The sequence below is a fragment of the Molossus molossus genome, unplaced genomic scaffold, assembly GCF_014108415.1.
Source record: "Molossus molossus isolate mMolMol1 unplaced genomic scaffold, mMolMol1.p scaffold_m16_p_1, whole genome shotgun sequence".
NCBI classification, from domain to species: Eukaryota; Metazoa; Chordata; class Mammalia; order Chiroptera; family Molossidae; genus Molossus; species Molossus molossus.
The window spans coordinates 163,950,440-163,972,370 of NW_023425344.1; the positions used below are offsets into that span (position 1 = coordinate 163,950,440).

Sequence of the window (21,931 nt, forward strand, 5' to 3'; positions counted from 1 at the left end):
TGCTTAATTCATTCCTTGGGATTTAAAAAAAAAAAAAAAAAAAGTGAACGACAGACTTCAATTTAATAATGACACACAGTGCACAGAGAGTTGTGTTTAGCTTTCCCCAATAGATAATTTAGTATAAGATACCAGATGAAGGCAGACATAAATATATGAAAGTCCAAATAAGATTTGGGGAATATCTGCCATTCATTTTATCTCTGTAAGCAAATAGAATCCTGCTCGTTTTAGAGATGTGGTTCTGACAGCTTAATGAAGCTCAGTGAAGTAGGGCATACTACATATTAAAATTAAGAAAGATGTGAAAGAAGACTCTGTACCAATACAAGGGAACTTTTTTAAAAATGAAAATTGGTATGGTAGTAATTTTTATATACAGACACTTTTTTAATTTAAATCTAATAGCATGATCTCAATTTCTGCAGAGCAAGATTTCACATCATTAATTTATCATTTTAGTAATCTAGTTAAATTCTGTTTTATTTTCAGAGAAAGATTAAACTCGTTTATATATGCTATAGTAGCAGAATTCAACGTTTCCCTGATGTCTATTGAGAATGTTTTGGGGAATGACTCACAGTCAATTCTCAATTATTTTAAATACCAAATGGTGTGATAAAGAGGAGTTTACAATCTATTTGGTTAGATCATGGTTGATATGTATTGAGCATTTAGTATTGCCCGGCACTGGTTTAAATTCTTTTTATATGTATTATTATCTCCATTTTGGAGATGTCTGTTTTTTGCTTTGCTTGTCTGAAGAATCTTTATTCGTCTCAAAGTTCACCTCAGAAGTCATCTTGTTTATGAAAGTGTCCTGGACCACTGCCTTCTCTATTCTTACCTTTATTTTTTGTTTGTTTATTTGTTTTTAATCCTCACCCGAGGACATTTTTCCATTTTTTGTTCAGATAGAGCAGGAGGGAGAGAGAGGAAGAGAGAGAGAGAGAAACATCAACGTGAAAGGGACACATTGAGTGGCCGCCACCCGCACGACCCAACCAGGGCCAGGGACAAACTGCCACCAAGGTACATGCCCTTAGCAGGAACCAAACCCGGGTCTCTCAGGACCTCAGCCCAACGCTCTAACCGCTGAGCCAAACCGGCCAGAGCTCTGTTCTTACCTTTAGTTCAACAAGCGGAATCCTGTGTTTTAGTTTTGTTCAGCTCCCCCACTTCTGAGCATTGGAGAGCCGCAGATCAACTGCTTTCTCTCTTGTGATCTCTTGAGCCTCTTGGCTAAATAAGTACTATCTATATACAAATGAACCCCAAGTTTATCTCTCTAGCCTATCTCTCTCCTCTGAACTCAGTCTACTCCATATCAATTAATGGCAACTCCATCATTATAGTTGCTCCGGTCAAAAACCTTGAAGTTTTCTTGACTTCTGTCTTTCATATTCCATGTCAGGTATGTCAGTAAGTCTTGTCAGCTCTACTCTGAAAATATTTCCAGGACCTGAACTTTGTCATTGCTATCAGCCAGGTCCAAGCTACCATGAATTTCTGTAGTAATCCCCTATTGTTCTCCTTGCTTTTTCTTTTTTCTTTTTGGTACGTGTGCCTAGCAGGGGGCCGAACCCAGGAGTCTCTGGTCCACAGGCTGATGCTCCAACCGCTGAGCCAAACCGGCCAGGGCGATCTCCTTGCTTTTACATCCCTGTTGCCCTTCATTTTTCTTCACACAGTACCCAAATGTCACATATTTGCTCAAAACCCTCATAGTAAAAGCCAGAGTGATCTTACAGTGGTCTACAAGGCTCCATATGATCTGATTCCCACTTAACTTTTGGACCTCACTCCCTATTACTCTTCCCTTTCCTTGAACACACCAGAGTTCCCACTTCAGAGCCTTTATATTTGTTTTTTCTATCTGAAATATTCTTTTAGAGATATCTGTGGCTCACTCCCTCATTTTCTTTAGGTCTTCAGATGGTACCTACTCAGGAGGCCTTTCCTGACAATTTAAAATTACACCACAACTGCCCTGACTGGTTTGGCTCAGTGGCTAGAACGTCAGCTTACAGATGGAAAGGTCATGGGTACGATTCTGGGCAAGGGCACGTACCTGGGTTGCAGGTTTGATTCCCAGTTCCGGTCAGAGTCGTGAGGAAGGCAACCAATTAATGTATCTCTCTCACACCATTGATGTTTCTCTTTCTCTCTTTCTCCCTCATGCCCCTGCTTCCCCCGTCCACTCTGTCTAAAGATCAATGGAAAAATATCCTTGAGTGACCTCTTACCCTTCCCTTCCTTGTTTTTCTCCATAGCATTTATGATCTCACATACCACATGTTTTATTTATTTTGTTGTCTTTGTCCCCCAACTAGAATGAAAGCTACTTGAGGATAGGTAACTTTTATTGCGTCTGTTTTTAGTGCCAACAGCTAAAGCTGCTTCCAGCAGATGGTAAACACTCACTAAACATTTGTTGAATGAGTAGTAAATATAGTTGAGCATATAGTAAGTGAAGAAAACAGTTCAGGTAAGGGTGAAACTACATTAACCAAATCTAGGACTATGCATAGTATGTTTAGGGCCAGTAAAGAAAACTGGTTTGTCATTTGACTTAAAAGCAATGATTTAAGCCCTTAGTGCGTTACTCTGATGAAAGGAAAATTACATTCTTTTTTTTTTTTTTATCCTCACCCGAGGACATTTTTTCTATTTTTTTGTTCAGGTAGAGTGGGAGAGAGAGAGAGGAAGAGAGAGAGAGAGAGAAACATCGACATGAAAGAGACACATCGAGTGGCTGCCACCCGCACGACCAGCCAGGGCTGGGGACAAACTGCAACCGAGGTACATGCCCTTAGTGGGAACCGAACCCGGGTCTCTCGAGACCGCAGGCTGATGCTCTAACCACTGAGCCAAACCGGCCAGGGCGAAAATTACATTCTTATACGTTATTTGGACACAGACATTGACCTTGATCAACAAATCCACTGTATCAAAATCCCTGTTAACAAGTTAACCAAGGCTCAGAGTTGGGAGGGCAAATACCTGCTGTTATTTGGCCTCTTTGATTTAGCTAAGGCCCACCTCTGGAAAACACTGTATAGCTCTCAGATGGTTCTTCCTAGTTGTCCTGTGGCAAGTGTGAACAGCTGTTCCCAAAAACATGATTTTCTCTCTCTCGGGCCATGAGTGCCAGGGTGGTGGTATTCGTTTTGCCTGGAGGTGGGAGGATGAGCTCTTCTAAAGCACAGTGGGAGAGTTAATCCTGGAGCACCTTCTGTGCTTCCTGTATTAATTCAGTTGTAAGTACCAAAGTGGTTTTTGTTTGTTTATGTAATATTTTTGTATATAATACCCTAACACCCATGAGCCTCTGAAATAGGTGTAAATTAGTATTCGGTATTGACAATGTGTATTATTGGCTGGGCATTAGTTACTAATATTTTACCAAAATATTATGTTTGTATGTATACACACAAATATACAAATATATCACCGAAGTGCAATTTCTTATTTTACCTGCTTTGAGAAACAAGCACTTAATAGAAGTTTTTCTAGTGAGTGAATGAATATGCTATAAATTGATATTCGGGTAATTTGAGTATTATGTAATTCTCTGGTAGAAATCGGGCTTGTAGATTATTCTGTATTACTAAATAAAGCCTAATCAAAATGCTTTTAAACATCAACCAAGTAGAGTTTAGTGTTGCCAGTCTTTCAATAATTAAATCACCTAATGAGTACCCTGCCCTGACTATTTGGCCATATCATCTTCACACAGACATACATCGAGATTTTTATTTTCCTTAGAAATTAATTATACTTGAGTCTGTGGTAACACATAAACAGATGAGCAATAAAAATTATAAAATACTATATAACATAAAGTGTAACTGCTGTGATTTTAGAAATTGTATATTTTCTTAGCAGGAGTTCTCAGTTATCTACCATATCTATATAAAAGTCTCACTTTTCCATGGAGCATATAAGCAATAAAACTTTCCAGTGAATCTGACAAGGTAAACTGGTCCTAAAAAGTAGCCCAAGATGACTTAAAAATAGACCTACTGTATGAAGAATTTTGTATATGAACCAGTTAAATATACAGATAATTTTTTTGAAAGACTGATCTAATCTGTGCTTTTAACTGTACAGTGGACAACAGCACCAGCTATCTGTTGAGGCCTCTGCAGATTTGTGATTGACAACATTTATTTTGCATCTATATAAAATGTACTGTGGGATCATCAGGAGAAGTGGTAAAAGCTTCTTTCTGGACATTTTTTTCACATTTTCATCTGGCAACAGATGCCTGTGGTATTTTAGAAAGTCCCCAAATCATGCCAATTAGCTGTTGATGGAATACTCTTATAAAGTCTGACCCCACTTCTACGTATCCAGTCATTTGATTAATCGGTTTTGCTAGAATAATTTGTGTATTTTGTTTTGAACTAGTAAGTAATAAATGTGGGGGGAAAGTGAAATCCTAAAAAACAGTGGTAATATTTAATGAGACTATTTTCATTTCCAGTGGCTTTGAAACGTATGTTGAATTTCAATGTGCCTCATGTTAAAAACAGCACTGGAGAACCAGTATGGAAGGTAAGAGTTTATTTTAATGGAACTGTTTCCTTTTTCTCAGCCCTTGTTGAAGGTGATTGGAGAGAATTTCTTGTTAATACTTCACAGTAGCATTTTACTTGTAATGCATGAATATTTTATTTTTATTTAACATGGCTTAATGTTACTCTTTTTGATAAATATTATATGGAGTAAGACAGGTGATGATAGTAACATTTCATCTAAGGAAACCTGATCTCCAGGCAGCACCACTCTGATAGGTCTTGACTGTGGTTAATGTTTTGTTCCTTAGCTTTGCAAGTCCAGAGTTTGGATCTTGCAAACTTTCTCAGGGTTAGTCAGACTCAGGGAATTGGTCCATTTGAACCAATTCTTGAGAGAGTGATCTGTAAACCAGAATGCTACTTTATTAATTTGTGATGAGTAAAACTATTAATTGGACCAGAAAGCACTCCATAATCTTTCTCCCTGAGAAATACTGGAGAACCTTGAAAACTTCCTATTCTCTGAACTTCTTCATTCTGAATTTCATGCTCACTCTAGCTCTTTCTTCAAAGAGATAATACAGTTGATTAGGTTCAAACTTAATGGTTTATAAACACTTTAAACTTCTCTCTTGCCTGGAATTAAGAATAAGTCATTTTGGTTACAATTTTGGGTGTTTTGAAAATTCTCCATGAGTCCTTATAAGTACTTTGTTTTAACTCAAAAGGTGATTCAAACCATTTATATTGAATTCATAGTTTAAGCTTCAGCATGTCCCCTAATTTCCTCCCTCTTTTCTCTTTATTTATGGGCATCTTATTGTCCCTCGCATAAAGTATACTTTGTTTATTGTTTCTAAAGTCTATATTGAGCTTTTAAATTACATAACTTCAGTATTTTTAGGTATAGATATCTATCTCTGCATCACAAGATATATTGAGATTTAAGGAGGGACGGCTTTTGAGGGATACAACATCATAACTAAAGCAGGAAGATTTTTGGCTTTTCTAAAGGAAATAGTGGCATTCAAGAAAACCATGTTTATTTTGATCCTTACCCGAGGACATTTTTCCTTTTTTTGTTCAGATAGAGTGGGAGGGAGAGAGAGAGAAACATTGACGTGAAAGGGACACATCGAGTGGCTGCACGACCAACCAGGGCCGGGGACAAACTGCAACCGAGGTACATGCTCTTAGCAGGAACCGACCCAGGTCTCTTTGGACCACAGGCCGATGCTCTAACCGCTGAGCCAAACCAGCTAGGGCAAGAAAACCATGTTTTTATGACTGAATGTTTCATTCTTTCATTAGCAGTTTATTACTCCATAAAGAGTTAGTAAGGTAGTTGTGAGAAACACTAGTGGACGTGTCTCATTTATTTGCCTTAATTCTAAAACTAATTTTGAGTTAGAATTCTTACCACTCCTCATTTGTTTTGATACCTCTATTTTTTTTTCCTTCTCACCTGAGGACCTTTTTTTTTTTTTGGCATTTATCTTCAGATAGAGCAGGAGGGAGAGAGGATGGGAGGAAGAGAGAGAGAGAGAAACATTGATGTGAGAGAGACACATCGAGTGATTGCCACCCACACGACCCCAACCGGGACCGGGGACAAACCGCAACCAAGGTACATGCAGGAGCCGAACCTGGGACTCTCTGGTCCATGGATCAATGCTCTAACTACAGAGCCAAACCGGCCAGGGCTGTTTTGATACTTTTAGAATGTGAGGAAGTGCATGTTGACAGAATAAGGCAATCAGGTACTCTTTAGGGGCTTAATTTTTTAAATGAGTTTCTTATTAACCTGAGATGTTTAAATTACTAAATTTTATTTACAGTCTTGGAACTTGTTACACATTAGTGTTGAGAGTGCCTAATATTTACTTTTCTCTTTTTAGAAAGGATATATATGAACTGAGTAAGGGAGCATATGTGAGTTTGCTGTGTGTTCAGAAGTCCTTTATTATAGCTTAAGATAAAGATTTTGTAGTCTCTAGTATTTTTAGTCTCTCGTATTCAAATGTCCTCACCTGAGGACATTTCTCCATTTTTTGTTCAGAAGTCCTTTATTATAGCTTAAGATAAAGATTTTATAGTCTCTAGTATTTTTTTTCAATTTTAGTTGACATTCAACTTTACATTAGTTTCAGGCGTAAAATATAGTAGTTAGACATTTATGTAACTTAAGAAGTGACCTCCGCCCTAAGTGTACTAACCACCTGGAACCATACATGTTTGTTAAGTTATTATTGACTATTGCCCTGGCTGGTTTGGTTCAGTGGTAGAGCATCAGCCTGCAGACCAATGAGTTGCAAGTTTGATTCTGGCCAAGGGTACGTACCTCGATTACGGTTTGTCCCCTGCCCTGGTCGGGGTCGTGCAGGAGGCAACCAGTTGATGTGTTCCTCTCACGTCGATGTTTCTCTCTCTCTCTCTTTCTCTCCCACTCTATCAGAAGATAAATAGAAAAATATCCTTAGGTAAGGATTAAAATATGTGTGTGTGTGTGTGTGTGTGTGTGTACACACATACATATATGTATTATTGACTATTCCCTATGTTGTACTTTACATCCCCATGACTGTTTACTGTTTTTTAATTTTACAATTTTTGTTGTTATTGTTGACATTATTACAGATGGCCCTATTTCCCCTTCCCTTTGCCCACCTCCACCTAGCCCCCGCCACCCCTCCCTGGCCTTCACCACACTGTTGTCTGTGTTCATGAGCTATGCCCATGACTGTTTTCTTATTGTCAATCTGTACTACTTAATCCCTCCAACTTATTTACCCAGCCCCCTGACTCCCCTTTCGTCTGGCAACATTAGTTTGTTTTCTGTATCTATGAGTTTATTTCTGTTTTTTTGTTTGTTTATTTATTTATATATTTTTTATCCTCAGCCGAGGACATTTCTCCATTTTTGTTCAGATAGAGTGGGAGGGAGAGAGAGAGAGAGAAACATCGATGTGAAAGGGACACATCAAGTGGTTGCCACCCACACAACCCAACCAGGGCCGGGGACAAACTACAACCGAGGTACGTACCCTTAGTGGGAACCAAACCCAGGTCTCTCTGGACCACAGGTCAACGCTCTAACCGCTGAGCCAAACCAGTCAGGGCTATTTCTGTTTTGATTGTTCATTTATTTTATTTTTTAGACTTCACATGCAAATAAAATCTTCCTCTGTCTGACTTATTTAAGTTATCATGATGCCTCTAGGTCCATCAGTGTTGTTGCAAATGGTAATATTTCATTCTTTATTATGACTGAATCATATTTTATTATATATATGTACCACAGCTTCTTGATCCAGTTGCCTGTTGATGGACACTTAGGTTGCTTCCATATCTAAGCCATTATATATGAAACGTCCTTCTTTGTCTCTATGACCTTTTTTTAAAAGTCTCTCTTATCTGATAGAGGTATTGCTACCCCAGCTTTCTTTCATTTTCATTATCATGAAATATTCTTTTCCATCCCTTTATTTTCAGTCTGTGTGTCTTTATTGGGTGTTTTCTGCTACCTTGTGTTCCAAATCACTGAAGTGGATCTCTTTTAGGCAACATATGTATAGGTCTTGTTTTCTCTTTCATTCAGCCACCTTATGTCCTTTGGAGCACTTAATCTATGCACATTTAAAGTAATTATTGATTGACAAGTCATTAGTGCCATTTTATTATTCATAATTTTTTATCTTTTTTTTTTCTCTTCCTTTGTCTTAAATAAGTCCCTTTCACATTTCTTGTAATACTGGTTTAGTGGTGATGAACTCCTTTAGCTTTTTCTTGTCTGGAAAGATCTTTGTGTCTCCTTCAATTTTAAATGACAGCCTTGCTGGGTAATTTTGGTCACAGATCCTTGCTTTTCATTACCTTGATTAGTTTGTGCCACTCCCTCCTGGCCTGAAATATTTCTGTTGAGAAATCAGCTGACAGTCTTATGGGAGCTCCCTTACGGGTAATAAACTGCTTTTCTCTTGCTGCTTTTAAGACTTTCTCTTTGTCTTTAACCTTTGGCATTTTAATTATGATGTGTCTTGGTATGGGCCTCCGTGGATTCACCTTGTTTTTGACTCTCTGCTCTTCCTGTAATTGTATGTCTATTTTCTTCACCAGGTTAGGGAAGTTTACAGTCATTATTTCTTCAAATAGGTTTTTAATCCCTTGCTCTTTCTCTTCTCATTCTGGTACCAAATGTTGTTAGGCTTGAAGTTGTCCCAGATGTCCCTTAAACTGTCTTTTTTTCTTTTTGCTGTTTTTATTGGGTGTTTTCTGCTACCATGTGTTCCAAACCACTGGTTCAGTTCTCTGCCTCATCTAATCTGCCGTTGATTCCATGTAATGTGTTCTTCATTTCAGTTATTGTATTCTTCATTGTTTCTTTCTGTGGTTTCTATCTCTTTGGGTAAGTTCTTGCTGATTTCATCTATTCTTCCCCTGAGATCATTGAATATCCTTATAACCAGTGTTTTGAACTCTGTTTCTGGCTAATTGTTTGCCTCCATTTTGTTTAATTCTTTTTCTGGAGTTATGTCCTTGTCTTTCATTAGGGACATGTTTCTTTTCTTCTCATTTTGACTGATTCCCTGTGTTTATTTCTAGGCACTAGATATATCTGCTATGTCTCCCAGTCTTGGCAGTATGGCCTTCTGTGATAGGTGTCTTGTAGTAGATGACAAGAGTGGGGCCCGGTGGTGCAGACTCTCAGGTCACCTGAGCTGGGTGCTCCAGGGGTGTGTCTTGTGTGGGTTGTATGCACCCTTCTTTTGTAGTTGAGCCTTGATTGCTGTTTGCACATGAGTGGGTAGGATTGACCCTCAGGCTGACTGCTGGATGTGAGGATTGGCCATGATTACAATGGACGAGCTGTAGTGTGGGGTTGACCCCATGGAGTGGGATTCATTGTATCATGGTTCTGGTGCCTACTAAGTCCACTTTTTAGGTGTGTCATTTGTGGAGCTAATTTGGTAGTGCTCTGTTGTGGTCCGAAGCTGGCCACTGGGTGTGTTGCTTCTGGGGCCTCTTGGGAGGGGCTCCCATGCACTTCCAGGTCAGCCAATGCCTGTGCCTGGCCAGGGCCACTGAGTAGGAATTACAATGATCTGTGGTTGTTTGCAGCCTGTACTGGATTTGGAGGTGCCTGGGAAAGTCTATGCTGCAAACTGAGTCCAACTGCCACTCATGCCTGGGGCTACTTAGGAAGAGGTGCAGGGTATACTAAGGCCATCCACTGCTTGTTTAGAGATTGTGGACTTGGAGAGATTTTAGTAAAGTCCAAGACGTGTGCCAAGGTCGATGGCTTGTGAGGAATAGCTGCTAAAAGAGGTTTGGGCTGGTGCATGAGTTGAGTAGGGCACGTTTTCAGGGAAGCACCAGGGTGAGTCCAGTTTGATAGAGACTCAGATTTGGTTCCCACCTGTACCTGCAGGCTGGTTGGGGGGATGAGCTCAGCAAAGGAATAATGGCACCTGCCAGCAGTTTGGTCCCAGGGAGAGCTGCCCCTGCGGCCCTCACCCTGAATCCAGATCATTCATTTCCTCCCACTATGTCCCTGGTGCTTTTCAAGCTGCTACTCTGTGCTGGGGCCCAGAGTGAGTTTGTAAGTGAATAAGACTGTTTCGGGCCCTTTAAGACTGCAGTGCCTAGGTCTACAGCAGCAACCCCCTGGGCTCCGCCCTCCCTTGCTTGAACCCAATCCCTGCTGGTTTTCACAGCCAGATGTTTTGGGGACTCTTCTTCCTATCACTGGTGCCATGGGCTGGGATCCCTCGTTCTTCAAGGAGTACCTCCACAGCCAAGATATCCCTCCTTATTCTTAACTGCCACATGTGGGTGTGGGACCAGTCTGTACCACATCTCCACCCCTCCTGCCAGTCTCCACATGGCTTCTTTATGTCCTTAGTTATAGGAATTCTGTTCAGCTAGTCTTCAGGTGGTTCTCAACAGTGATTGTTCTGTAGTTTAGTTGTAATTTTGATGTGGTTGTTGGAGGAGGAAAGCATAGCATTTACCTTCTCTACCATCTTGACTAGAAGTTCTCTAATATATTTTTTAACCTAGAAAAAGTAGTCCATAAAAAGAAATTTATGTAATTATCAATTTATTTTAGCCTAATTAGTAATGTTTTTAAGAATGGATTACTGCATGAATGGACATTTTGGTGAAAATAATAGAATATATTAAATTGGGGTATATATAAAAATTCCATATATTTGATTTATTAAAATAAAACATATCTCAGCATTGTCTCAGTATGGGTTCTCTATTGACTGTTCACTGATAATGATGCTTAAAAAACACAATTTTTTACTAGGTGCTCATTTATGACAGATTTGGCCAAGATATCATCTCTCCTCTGCTATCTGTGAAGGAACTGAGAGACATGGGAATCACTCTGCACCTGTGAGTTTTAACGTATTTCTACTGATGGCATTTGTTTTCAGATACTTGTTACAGATTTCTTTGGCCACTCTAAAATCAATTATTAAGGGATATTTATAGAGAAAATAATGTTAAGAGTACTTGTATAGAACAGCTTTTTTTATCTTCTTTTATTCATCCCTTCTGAAGTTAAAAATAATCCTTAGTCTAAGGCTTTCCAATACCAAAATTTAAATGTTTTTCTCTTATATCTTTTCCTAAAGACTGGTTTACCCTCTTACGTGAAGAAAAAGAACTGGTTGTCTTGAGGTCTCTTCCAGCTCTGAAAATTTTTTATTTATTTAACTTAAATATACTTTTATTTAATTTATTTTTTTTCCTTTATTTTAGAGAGAGAGAGAAACAGAGATAGAAACATCGATGAGAGAGAACATTGACTGGACTCCTCCTGCATGCCCCCCACTGGGGATTGGGCCCACAACCGGGGCATGTGCCCTGACTGGGAATCGAACCGGCAACCTCTTGGTGCATAGGTCGACACCCAATCACTGATACACACCAGCTAGGCTTAAATATACTTTTAAAAAGATGAATATCTAAGTTAGTTTACCATGAGTATGAAATTTTTAAGTAACTATGAAATAATAACTTTTAATCACCATAGGAGGCTCTATCTATATAGTCTTCTTAAGTACTAAATTTATTTGATTATATTGCTTCTTAGATGTTTAATAAATTGCATATGCCTCTTTCACTCTCCTTTATAGAAGAATGACTAAAATATTATAGATAGAAGAATATATATAGGAGATTGTACATAAAGTATTGCTTATATACGGATAATGACAAAATATTATAGAAATGTTAGTTATATTTCCTAAAAGTCTTACAATGAACAATAAAGACATTTTGTGATTTGATATTGGATATTTGAGTAAATATACTCCCTGGATTGTAAAAAAAAATTATCAAGTGATAAAAATACTAGAGTGCTTAGAAGATCTCTTATGCATTCTGTTATGAAGCAATAAATACAAAAAAATAAATTTTCTTAAAGCTTTAAGGAAGCATTTATATACCTTTCATTTAAAAAATATATTTGATTTTATTTATGATGAATTTTTTTATAGTTTCTAAAGACTTTCAGTTTTCTGTTTTTTCTCTCTTAGAGAGCTTCATTTTCCTTCTACTCACCTTCCCCAACCATTTTTCTATGAAAACTGGGAATAAAATTGATTTTGAATGTGCTTTAGTTCTCTTTCAAGAACATTATTACAAGAGGTATTAAAAGTAGGGCAATTGGCCCTGGCCGGTTTGGCTCAGCAGTTAGAGCATCGGCCTGTAGACCAGAGAGTCCCAGGTTCAGTTCCTGCTAAGGGCACGTACCTCAGTTGCAGTTTGTCCCTGACTCCGGCCGGGGTCGTGTGGATGGCAGCCACTCGATTTGCCTCTCTCACATCAGTGTTTCTCTCTCTCTCTTCCTCCCTCTCACCCTCCTGCTCTATCTGAAGAGAAATACAAAAATGTCCTCGGGTGAGGATAAAAAAAAAAAAGTAGGGCAATTGAAGTAGAAGAAATAAAGACTAAGGAGATTAGGATCTAACTACTTAAATAGTAACACTGATAAAAGGAGAGAGCTGGGTTAAATGAATCACTGCAGCAAGAGCTTTTAGAGTTCTGGTTATTGTTCTTGAACTAATGACCTCCTAGTTTGAGAAATACTGTTTTAAGCTATCTTTAGGTAAGTGACTATGCAAAAAGTGAGTTTTGTGTTCTTTATGTCTTCTAGGCTTTTGCACTCAGATCGAGATCCTATTCCAGATGTTCCTGCAGTGTATTTTGTAATGCCAACTGAAGAAAATATTGACAGAATGTGCCAGGTAATGTGAGTTCTTATTTTCCTGATTCTTGAATGTAAAAACAGATTTAAAAAAAATATTCTTAGATGTCCAGTCTGAAAAATAAGAAATTCCCTTACTCATTTCTCCACTCTGATTACTATGTTTGAAATTTAAACACCAACCTGACAGATTAAAATTATTTATTTGGCTGAAGAAGCATTATATTAACAGAGTCTAGCTTAAAAAACAAAACCAACCAAACAAACAAAAACAGAAAACCTAACTGTACAGCTTTAAAAATTGGATTTTATTTTTCTAAGATAATAGGAATCCTATAAATAGGAAGTCCAAGCTAGTGCAGGAGCTCTGTAAGGTAATCGAAAGACTCAGTCTCCTTCTGTCTTTCTGATCTGTTATCTTGAGTTTGTTGTTGTCATTGTCTTGCTTGTTGCTTCGTGGGTTCATTGTGGCACCTGCAGCTGTAGCATCACATCTTCACTCGAGGCAAGAGCAAGGGGGAAATGGATATGCCAACCCCGGCTGTTCATTGAGATCAGGAACGCTAAGCGTTCCCAGAAGACTTTCATTTATGCCTCACTGGGTAGAATTACCTTCAAAGGAGGCTATGAAAGTTAACGTTTAGGTGAGTGTATTTCCACACCAAACGATATCTGGATTTTTTTAGCAAGGAAAAGGGGGGAAATGGATATTGGATAGGTAGCTAACAGTGTTTGCCACAGATGACGAGCATCTTTACTTATTATTTACTGTCGAATGAAGTTGTTATTGAATTTAACTAATTAAATTGTTATTGAAGATCACGTATTTTGTGTCCTATATAGTTAATGATGCCTGGCTTTCTCTTTTTACCCTGCATAAACCCAACTATGTCATTTTTAAAAGAGGTACAATTTATCAATCTCTTTCCTTTTCTTTATTTTTTTATTTTATTATTTTTTTTTAATTTTATTTTTGTTACAGATGTTTTTCCATTTTTACCCCATTGACACCCTCCTCCCCATCTCCCCTGCCCCGTCCCCGGCTTTGTTGTCCATGTCCATTGGTTATGCATACATGCATATAAGTTCTGTGGTTTATTTATTCCCTCCCCCCCATCACCTCCTCTTCTGAGGGTTGTCAGTCTGTACCCTACTTCCAACGTCTCTGGGTCTACCCTATTACTCGGAGTGTTAAGATCATTATATTCCACAAATAAGTGAGATCATGTGGTATTTGTCTTTTTCTGCTTGACTTGTTTCACTTAGGATAATACTTTCCAGGTCCCTCTGTGTCGTCTCAAAGGATAAGAGATCTTTCTTTCTTACAGCTGCATAGTACTCCATTGTGTATATGTACCACAGCCTTTTTATCCATTCGTCTACTGGTGGACATTTGGGCTGTTTCCAGATCTTAGCTATTGTAAATAGTGCTGCTATGAACATGGGGGTACATATATTCTTTCTGATTGGCGTTTCAGGCTTCTTAGGGTATATTCCTAGAAGTGGGATCACTGGGTCAAATGGAAGTTCAATTTTTAATTTTTTGAGGTAACACCATATTGTGTCCATAGCAGCTGCACCAGTCTGCATTCCCACCAGCAGTGTACTAGAGTCCCTTTTTCTCCACTTGTTTCTCCACTCGCCAACACTTGTTGTTTGATCATTTGTTGATGGGAACCATTCTGACAGGTGTGAGGTGATACCTCATTGTTGTTTTAATTTGCATCTCTCTGATGATTAGTGATGTTGAGCATTTCTTCATATGTCTCTTAGCCATTTGTATGTCCTGTTTAGAGAGGTGTCTATTTAGTTCCTTTGCCCATTCTTTAATAGGGTTCTTTGTTTTCCTTTTGTTGAGTTGTATGAGCACTCTATATATATTGGAAATTAACCTTTTACCTGATGTATCATTGGCAGTTATGCTCTCCCATACAGTGGGTTGCCTTTCCATTGTGATGATTGTATTTTTGCTGTGCAGAAGCTTTTGAGTTTGATGTAGTCCCATGTGTTCATTTTTTCCTTTGTTTCTGTTGCCTTAGGTGATGTATCAGTGAAAATTCTGCTGCATATGATGTCTGAAATTTGGTTGCCTACATTTTCTTCTAGGATTTTTATGGATTCATGAGTCACACTTAAGTCTTTTATCCATTTTGAGTTTATTCTTGTGTATGGTATAAGTTGATGGTCCAGTGTCATTTTTTTGCATGTAGCTGTCCAATTTTCCCAACACCATTTATTAAAGAGGCTGTCTTTACTCCACTGTATACTCTTGCCCCTTGTGTCAAATATTAATTGAGCATATTGTCTTGGGTCCATTTCTGGGTTCTCTATTCTGTTCCATTAATCTATGTGCCTGTTCTTATGCCAGTATCAGGCTGTTTTGATTATAGTGGCTTTGTAGTATAACCTGAAATCTGGTATTGTGATCCCTCCAACTTGATTCTTCTTTTTCAAGATTGCTGTGGCTATTCGAGGTCTTTTTTGGTTCCATATGAACTTTTGAAGTATGTCTAGTTCTGTGAAGTATGTTGTTGATATTTTGATGGGGATTGCATTAAATCTATAGATTGCTTTGGGTAATATGGATATTTTAATGATGTTAATTAAATCTATAGATTGCTTTGGGTAATATGGATATTTTAATGATGTTAATTCTTCCAATCCATGAACAAGGTATGTGCTTCCACTTTTTTATATCTTCCTTTATTTCTTTTTCAGTGACCTGTAGTTTTCTGCGAATAGGTTCTTTCTTTGGTTAAGTTTATTCCTAGATATCTTAATTTTTTTGCTGTGATGGTAAATGGGATTGTTTTTCTGGTTTCTCTTTATGTGAATTCATCATTGGTGTATAAGAATGCCATCAACTTCTTGACGTTAATTTTGTATCCTTCTAACTTTGCCAAATTCATTTATTAAGTAGTAGATTTTTGATGGAGTCTGCAGTTTTCTAAGTATATTATCATGTCATCTGTGAATAATGCCAGTTTCACTTCCTTTTTTCCTATTTGGATCCCTTTTATTTTTTTTTTCCTGGCTGATGGCTGTGGCAAAGACTTCCAGTACTATGTTAAATAAAAGTGGCGAAAGTGGGCATCCCTGTCTTGTTCCTGTTCTTAAGGGAAATGCTTTTAATTTTTGTCCTTTGAGTATGATGTTGGCTGTAGGTCTTTCATATATGGCCTTTATTATATCGAGATATGATCTCTCTATTTCCACATTGCTGAGCATTTTTATTAGAAATGGGTGCTAGATTTTGTCGAATGCTTTTTCAACGTCTATTGATATGATCATGTGATATTTATCTTTCATTTTGCTTATGTGGTGTATCACATTTATTGATTTGCAAATATTGTACCATTCTTACATCCCTGGGATAAATCCCACTTGGTCATGGTGAATAATTTTTTTTGATATATTGCTGGATTCGATTTGCTAGTATTTTTTTCAGGATTTTTGGCATCTGTTCATCAGGGATATTGGTCTGTAGTTTTCCTTTTTTTGTAGTGTCTTTTTGTGGTTTTGGAATTAGAATTATGCTGGCCTCATAAAACGAGTTTGGAAGTCTTCCTTCTTCTTGGATTTTTTAAAATAGTTTGAAGATAATGGGTGTTAGTTCTTCTTTGAATGTTTGGTAAAATTCCCCTGTGAAGCCGTCCAGGCCTGGGCTTTTGTTTGGTGGGAGTCTTGCTTACATCTTCAATTTCTTTCGTTGTTAAAGGTCTGTTCAAGTTTTCTATCTCTTCCGGTTCATATTCGGGAGACTGTGTGTTTCTAGAAATTTGTGCATTTCGCTTAGATTGTCGAATTTGTTGCCATATCATTGTTCATGATATTTGTTAACGATTCTTTGTATTTCTGTGGTATCAGTTATTTCTCCTCTTTCATTTCTGATTTGTGTATTTCGGTTCTCTCTCTTTGTTTCTTGGTGAGTCTAGCTAAGGGTCCATCAATCTTGTTTATCTTTTCAAAGAACCAGCTCTTTATTTCATTGATCCTTTGAATTGTTTTTTTGGTCTCCATGTCTTTTATTTCTGCTCTGATCTTTACTATTTCCTTCTACTTGCTCTGGGGTTTTCTTTTTGTTTGCTTTCTAGTTCTTTAAGTTGTGAGGTTAGATTGTCTATTAGAAATTTTTCTTGTTTCTTGAGGTAGGCCTGTAGTGCTATGAATTTCCCTCTCAGAACTGCTTTCACTACATCCCATAGATTTTGTGTAGTTGTGTGTTCATTTTCATTGGTTTCCAGGAAGTTTTTAATTTCTTCCTTGATCTCCATGGTAACCCATTCATTGTTCAATAACATGCTGTTTAGCCTCCATGTTTTCAAACGTCTTTGCATGTTCTTGTTGCAATTGATTTCTAGTTGCATGCCATTGTGATCTGAGAAGATGCTTGATATGATTTCAATTTTCTTGAACCTGTAGAGACTTAGTTTGTGCCCTAACATGTGGTTTATCTTTGAGAATCATGTGCACTTGAGAAGAATGTGATTTCTGCAGTTTTGGGGTGTAATCCTCTGTAGATATCTATTAAATCCATTTGATCTAGTGCTTCATTTAGAGTCTGTGTTTCCTTGTTAATTTTTTGTCTAGAAGATCTGTCCAGTGATGTCGGCAGGGTGTTGAAGTCCTCTGCTATGAATGTATTGTTGTTGATTTCTCCTTTGAAGTCCTCCAAAAGATTTTTAATATATGTTGGTGCTCCTATATTGGGTGTATATATGTTTACCAAGGTTATATCTTCCTGTTGGATGGATCCTTTCATTATTATGTAGTGGCCTTCTTTGTGTCTAGTTATGACCTTCATTTTGAAATCTACTTTATCAGATGTGAGTATTGCTACCCCAGCTTTTTTTTGCTTTCCGTTTGTTTAGAAAATTTTTTTCCATCCCTTTACTTTCAACCTATTTGAGTCATTTGTTATGACGTGGGTCTCTTGTAAACAACATATATGTGAGTCATGCTTTCTTATCCACTCAGCTACCCTGTGTCTTTTTTTTTTAATCCTCCCCCGAGGATATTTTTCCATTTTTTTGTACAGATAGAGTGGGAGGGAGAGAGAGGAAGGGAGTGAGAAACATTGACGTGAAGGGACACATCGAGTGGCTGCCACCTGCACGACCAACCAGGGCCAGGGACAAACTGCAACCGAAGTACGTGCCCTTAGCGGGAACCAAACCCGGGTCTCTCCGGACCGCAGGCCAACGCTCTAACTGCTGAGCCAAACTGGCCAGGGCTACCCTGTGTCTTTTTATCGGCACAATCAAACCATTCACATTTAAGGTGATAATTGATATGTACTTATTTATTGCCATTTTTGTTTAGTGTGGTTCTATTTTTCTTCCACTAATTACAGCAGTCCTTTTAATATTTCTTGCAGTGCTGGTTTGGAACTAATGTATTCCCTTAGCCTTTTTTTGTCTGGAAAGCTCTTTATTTGACCTTCTATTTTGAATGATAGCCTTGCTGGATAGAGTAGTCTTGGATTCAGATCCTTGTTTTTCATGACCTTGATTACTTCATGCCACTCCCTTCTGGCCTGTAGTGTTTCTGTTGAGAAGTCAGCTAAGAGCCTTATGGGGTTTCCTTTGTAGGTAACCTGTTGCTCATTATTTGCTGCCTTTAGGATTCTCTCTTTGTCTTTAATTTTTGGCATTTTAATTACTATGTGTCTTGGCATGGGCCTGTTTGGATTCTTCTTACTTGGGGCTCTCTGTGCTTCTTGAACTTGAATGCCTTCTTCCTTCACCAAGTTAGGGAAGTTTTCTGTCACTATTTCTTCAAATACATTCTCTAACCCTTGACCATTTTCTTCCTCTTTGGGGACTCCTATGATGCGAATGTTATTACCTTTTTCAGTTGTCCCACAGTTCTCTTTAGCTGTCTTCCTGTTTTTTCATTGTTTTTTCCTTTTGGTTTTCTGATTGGTTGATTTTTTTCCTACTCTGTCTTCTAATTCACTGATCCAGTCCTCAGCTTCCTCCACTCTGCTGGTTAGTCCTTCCAATGTGTTCTTAATTTCTGCTATGTCATTCTTCATTTCCACTTGGTTGGTTTTCAGTGTTTCTGTATCTTTACTCATGGTGCTGATGTCCTTACTAATGCATTGAGCTTCCTCAAGATCATGGCTCTGCACTCTACCTGTGATAATTTGCTTAGCTGTATTTCATTTATCTCATGTTCGATAGAGTTCTCTTGTTCTTTCATTTGGGATTTGTTTCTTTGTTTCACCATTTTGGCTATCTCAGTGGGTTTTGGAGCCCTCCAAATTTTCCCTGTGGGTGTTGGTGTTCTGATGTTTGTGGCTCCCTCTGCTGGGTTTGGATGAGCCTGGGTGGGCCCACATTAAACACCACTGTCAAGTCTTACTTTCCTGGGTAGATTTGCAAGCCCAGGAAAGGTTCAGTTATCCTCTAGCTTTTTCCTGGTGGCTAGTAGTCTCAGTTACTCACTGCCTTGGAATGTAGCCCTGGTGTTCTGGATTTTGAGAGGGTGGATAAATGCTGGTTATTAATGAGCCTCAATTTGCATTTCTTTTCCTCACCTGAGGAAGACTGAAACTCCGAGGGTGTGGGCTGTTGCTTTTCCCCTCAGCTCTGGGAAGGAGCAAATTGGCCACCGTCCTTTGTGGCCACAACTCAGCAAAAACTCTGAGTGCCCTCCAAATCCCGGGTGTCCCCCCAGAGTTCCAGCCCAGTCTGCCTTCCCTCTGCTGTAGCCCCCAGGTGAGTGGCTTTGGCTATTTTAGCACTCTGTCCTGGCTCTCTGTGCTGTGGAGCGGGCTTGGTCTTTATTCCCCAAAGGCGCTACTCACAGCTAAGACTGCTGTTGTCCATGGGCTCCCAGCCCGCCACTCTCTCGTGCCTCCGTAGATCCTACCAGTGTCCCTGGTTGTATGGTCCTGTCTTGCTGCTTTTTTGTTGCCTTTTTCCAAGGTTTTGTCTGTATTTTAGTTGTATTTCCCATTTGGTCCTGGAAGATTGTCTGTGTAGCTTCTATTCATTCCGCCTCCATTTTCACATCCTCTACTCCTATCTTGTGCACTGCTGGATTGCGCAGGCCTTTCTGATGCCCCCGCACCCTGCAGGTCTTGTGGGTAACTGGATTGCACAGTCCCTTTGGGGACCCAGCTCTATGCCTATTTTGTGGACTGCTGGGTCGCACAGCCCTCTCTGGTGCTTCAGCACCCTGGAGGTCCCATGGGTAACTGGATGGCACCGTCCCTGCTGGGTCGCGCAGGCCTCTCTGGTGCTTCAGCACCCCACAGGCCCCATGGGTAACTAGATTGTGCAGTCCCTGCCGGGTCGCAGAGTCTTCTCTGGTGCTTCAGCACCCTGCATGTCCCACGCGTAACTAGATCGCACAGTCCCTGCTGGGTCGCTAAGCCCTATCAGCACCCTGAATGTCCCGCGGGTGCTTAGCTGGATCACACCAGTCTCTCTCGGGCTCCAGCTTCCCACTGCTCTTGTGGGCTGCTGGACTGCACAGGCCTCTGTGGAGCCCAGGTCCCGCCACTAGCGGCTGGGGAGTGCTGCTGCCCCGTGGGGCTCCCTTTCATTCCTTTTGATCTTTAATTTTTTTCAGTAATATTATATAGTGTGTAGAATATAAGTTTTACACTTATGCTAAATTTATTTTTTATATTTTTAATGCTATCATGAATGGAATTTTTTAAAATTATTATTTCATTTTTAGGATCGCAGATTGCAAGTGTACAGATACCCCCTTGACTTTTATATATTGAGATTGTATTCTGCAACCTTGCTCAACTTCTGTACCCTTTGAAATGTCTCCATCATTCTTTGACCATTTCCTTACTTTTCTGGCACAATAAGATGTTCCAGTTCTGATCTTGTACATTCTCTGTCGCAACCCAAGATTCAGCCATTTGTCTAAGGAGTCCTGGTTGATTTTTGTTGAGAATAGCATTTGGAGGTTACCATCTGGACATTGTTAAAAGGATGTCACAGTTCTTAGCCCCTCTCAATGAGCAGAGCTGAGAAATATATGTGTGTACCGATACACACACTTATATCTACATATAATTCTATAAATCTTCCTACTTATCTCTCTACAGATAGATAACCTCCAAAACTGTTTCAGTTTAGAATACAGGATTCATTCTGGTTTTTCCTTTTTTCCTTTACAAGTTTATAACTTCTTTCTCTGACAATAAGAAACATGGCTCTCCATATCCTCAGCATATGTACTTGTTTTCTCAGTCCTCTCAGTTCTCGGTCCTTGAGTGAATTTTCCTTGGGTGATTGAGAAGGAATACTTCTGAAATTGGTCATTGGAATTATGTCTTCATGGTGATAGAAGTATTTGTTGTGTTATCACTTGTTTAGAGCAGTAGATGGTGGTGTCTTCTGCTAAATATAATAAGCACATCACTGTATGAGGTAGCCACATCTGGGTATTTCTAATAAAAATGCATACATGCTATTTCAAAGCAGTTTAGTGTAACAGTGTAATTAATAGGACTTGGTTGATAATATAACTTAATTATTAAAGTATACATTAGTTATGTCTTATAACCAATTAATACTTACTTCTCCCTAACTTTATTCTCTTGGGATACTTTTTTTGACTGTCATTTTTATATAATCTGTCTTTTAAATGTGTATATTACCCTTCAAAACTGTGCTCTTATAGTATCTAAAAGATTTTTGTGATTTTTTTTTTTTTTCAAATATTTTTTTTTCTTCATTGATTTTTAGAGGGAGGAAGGGAGAGAGAGAGAGCCAGAAACATTGATAAGAGAGAACATTGATTGGCCGCCTCCTGCATGTCCCCCACTGGTGATTGGGCCTGCAACCTGGGCATGTGCCCTGACCGGGAATTAAACCTACGACCTCTTGATGCATGGGTCTGTGCTCAACCACTGAGCCACATTGGCCGGTCTTGCGATCATCTTTTATACTATTCTGTAAGACTGAATTATTCATTGTATTTGTAGGATCTTCGGAATCAACTCTATGAATCATATTACTTAAATTTTATTTCTGCTATTTCAAGAAGTAAACTGGAAGATATTGCAAATGCAGCATTAGCAGCTAATGCAGTACCACAGGTAGCCAAGGTAAGAGATTTTGGTTGGCTAATGACATTTTGTTAATATAAAATATAGTAATATTCTGAAACCTGTTAATAGATAGAGATGGCTAATAATTAAAGGATCAGAGCCACC

General features: G+C 38.8%; 1 protein-coding gene across 15 annotated transcripts in view; it reads left to right on the forward strand.

The window, feature by feature from the left end:
- Positions 1-21,931, forward strand: part of LOC118619400 (sec1 family domain-containing protein 1) — a 156,874-nt gene that overhangs the window by 52,732 nt on the left and 82,211 nt on the right. For all 15 annotated transcript variants that reach the window (XR_004957263.1, XR_004957266.1, XR_004957274.1 and 12 more), the window contains 4 exons: positions 4,490-4,560; positions 10,837-10,925; positions 12,694-12,784; positions 21,701-21,823. Coding sequence is in view for 12 of the 15 variants with exons in the window: in XM_036246121.1 (XP_036102014.1) it covers positions 4,490-4,560; positions 10,837-10,925; positions 12,694-12,784; positions 21,701-21,823 (374 nt within the window). In the remaining 3 variants the exon portion in view is untranslated. The remainder of the gene's footprint in view (positions 1-4,489; positions 4,561-10,836; positions 10,926-12,693; positions 12,785-21,700; positions 21,824-21,931) is intronic.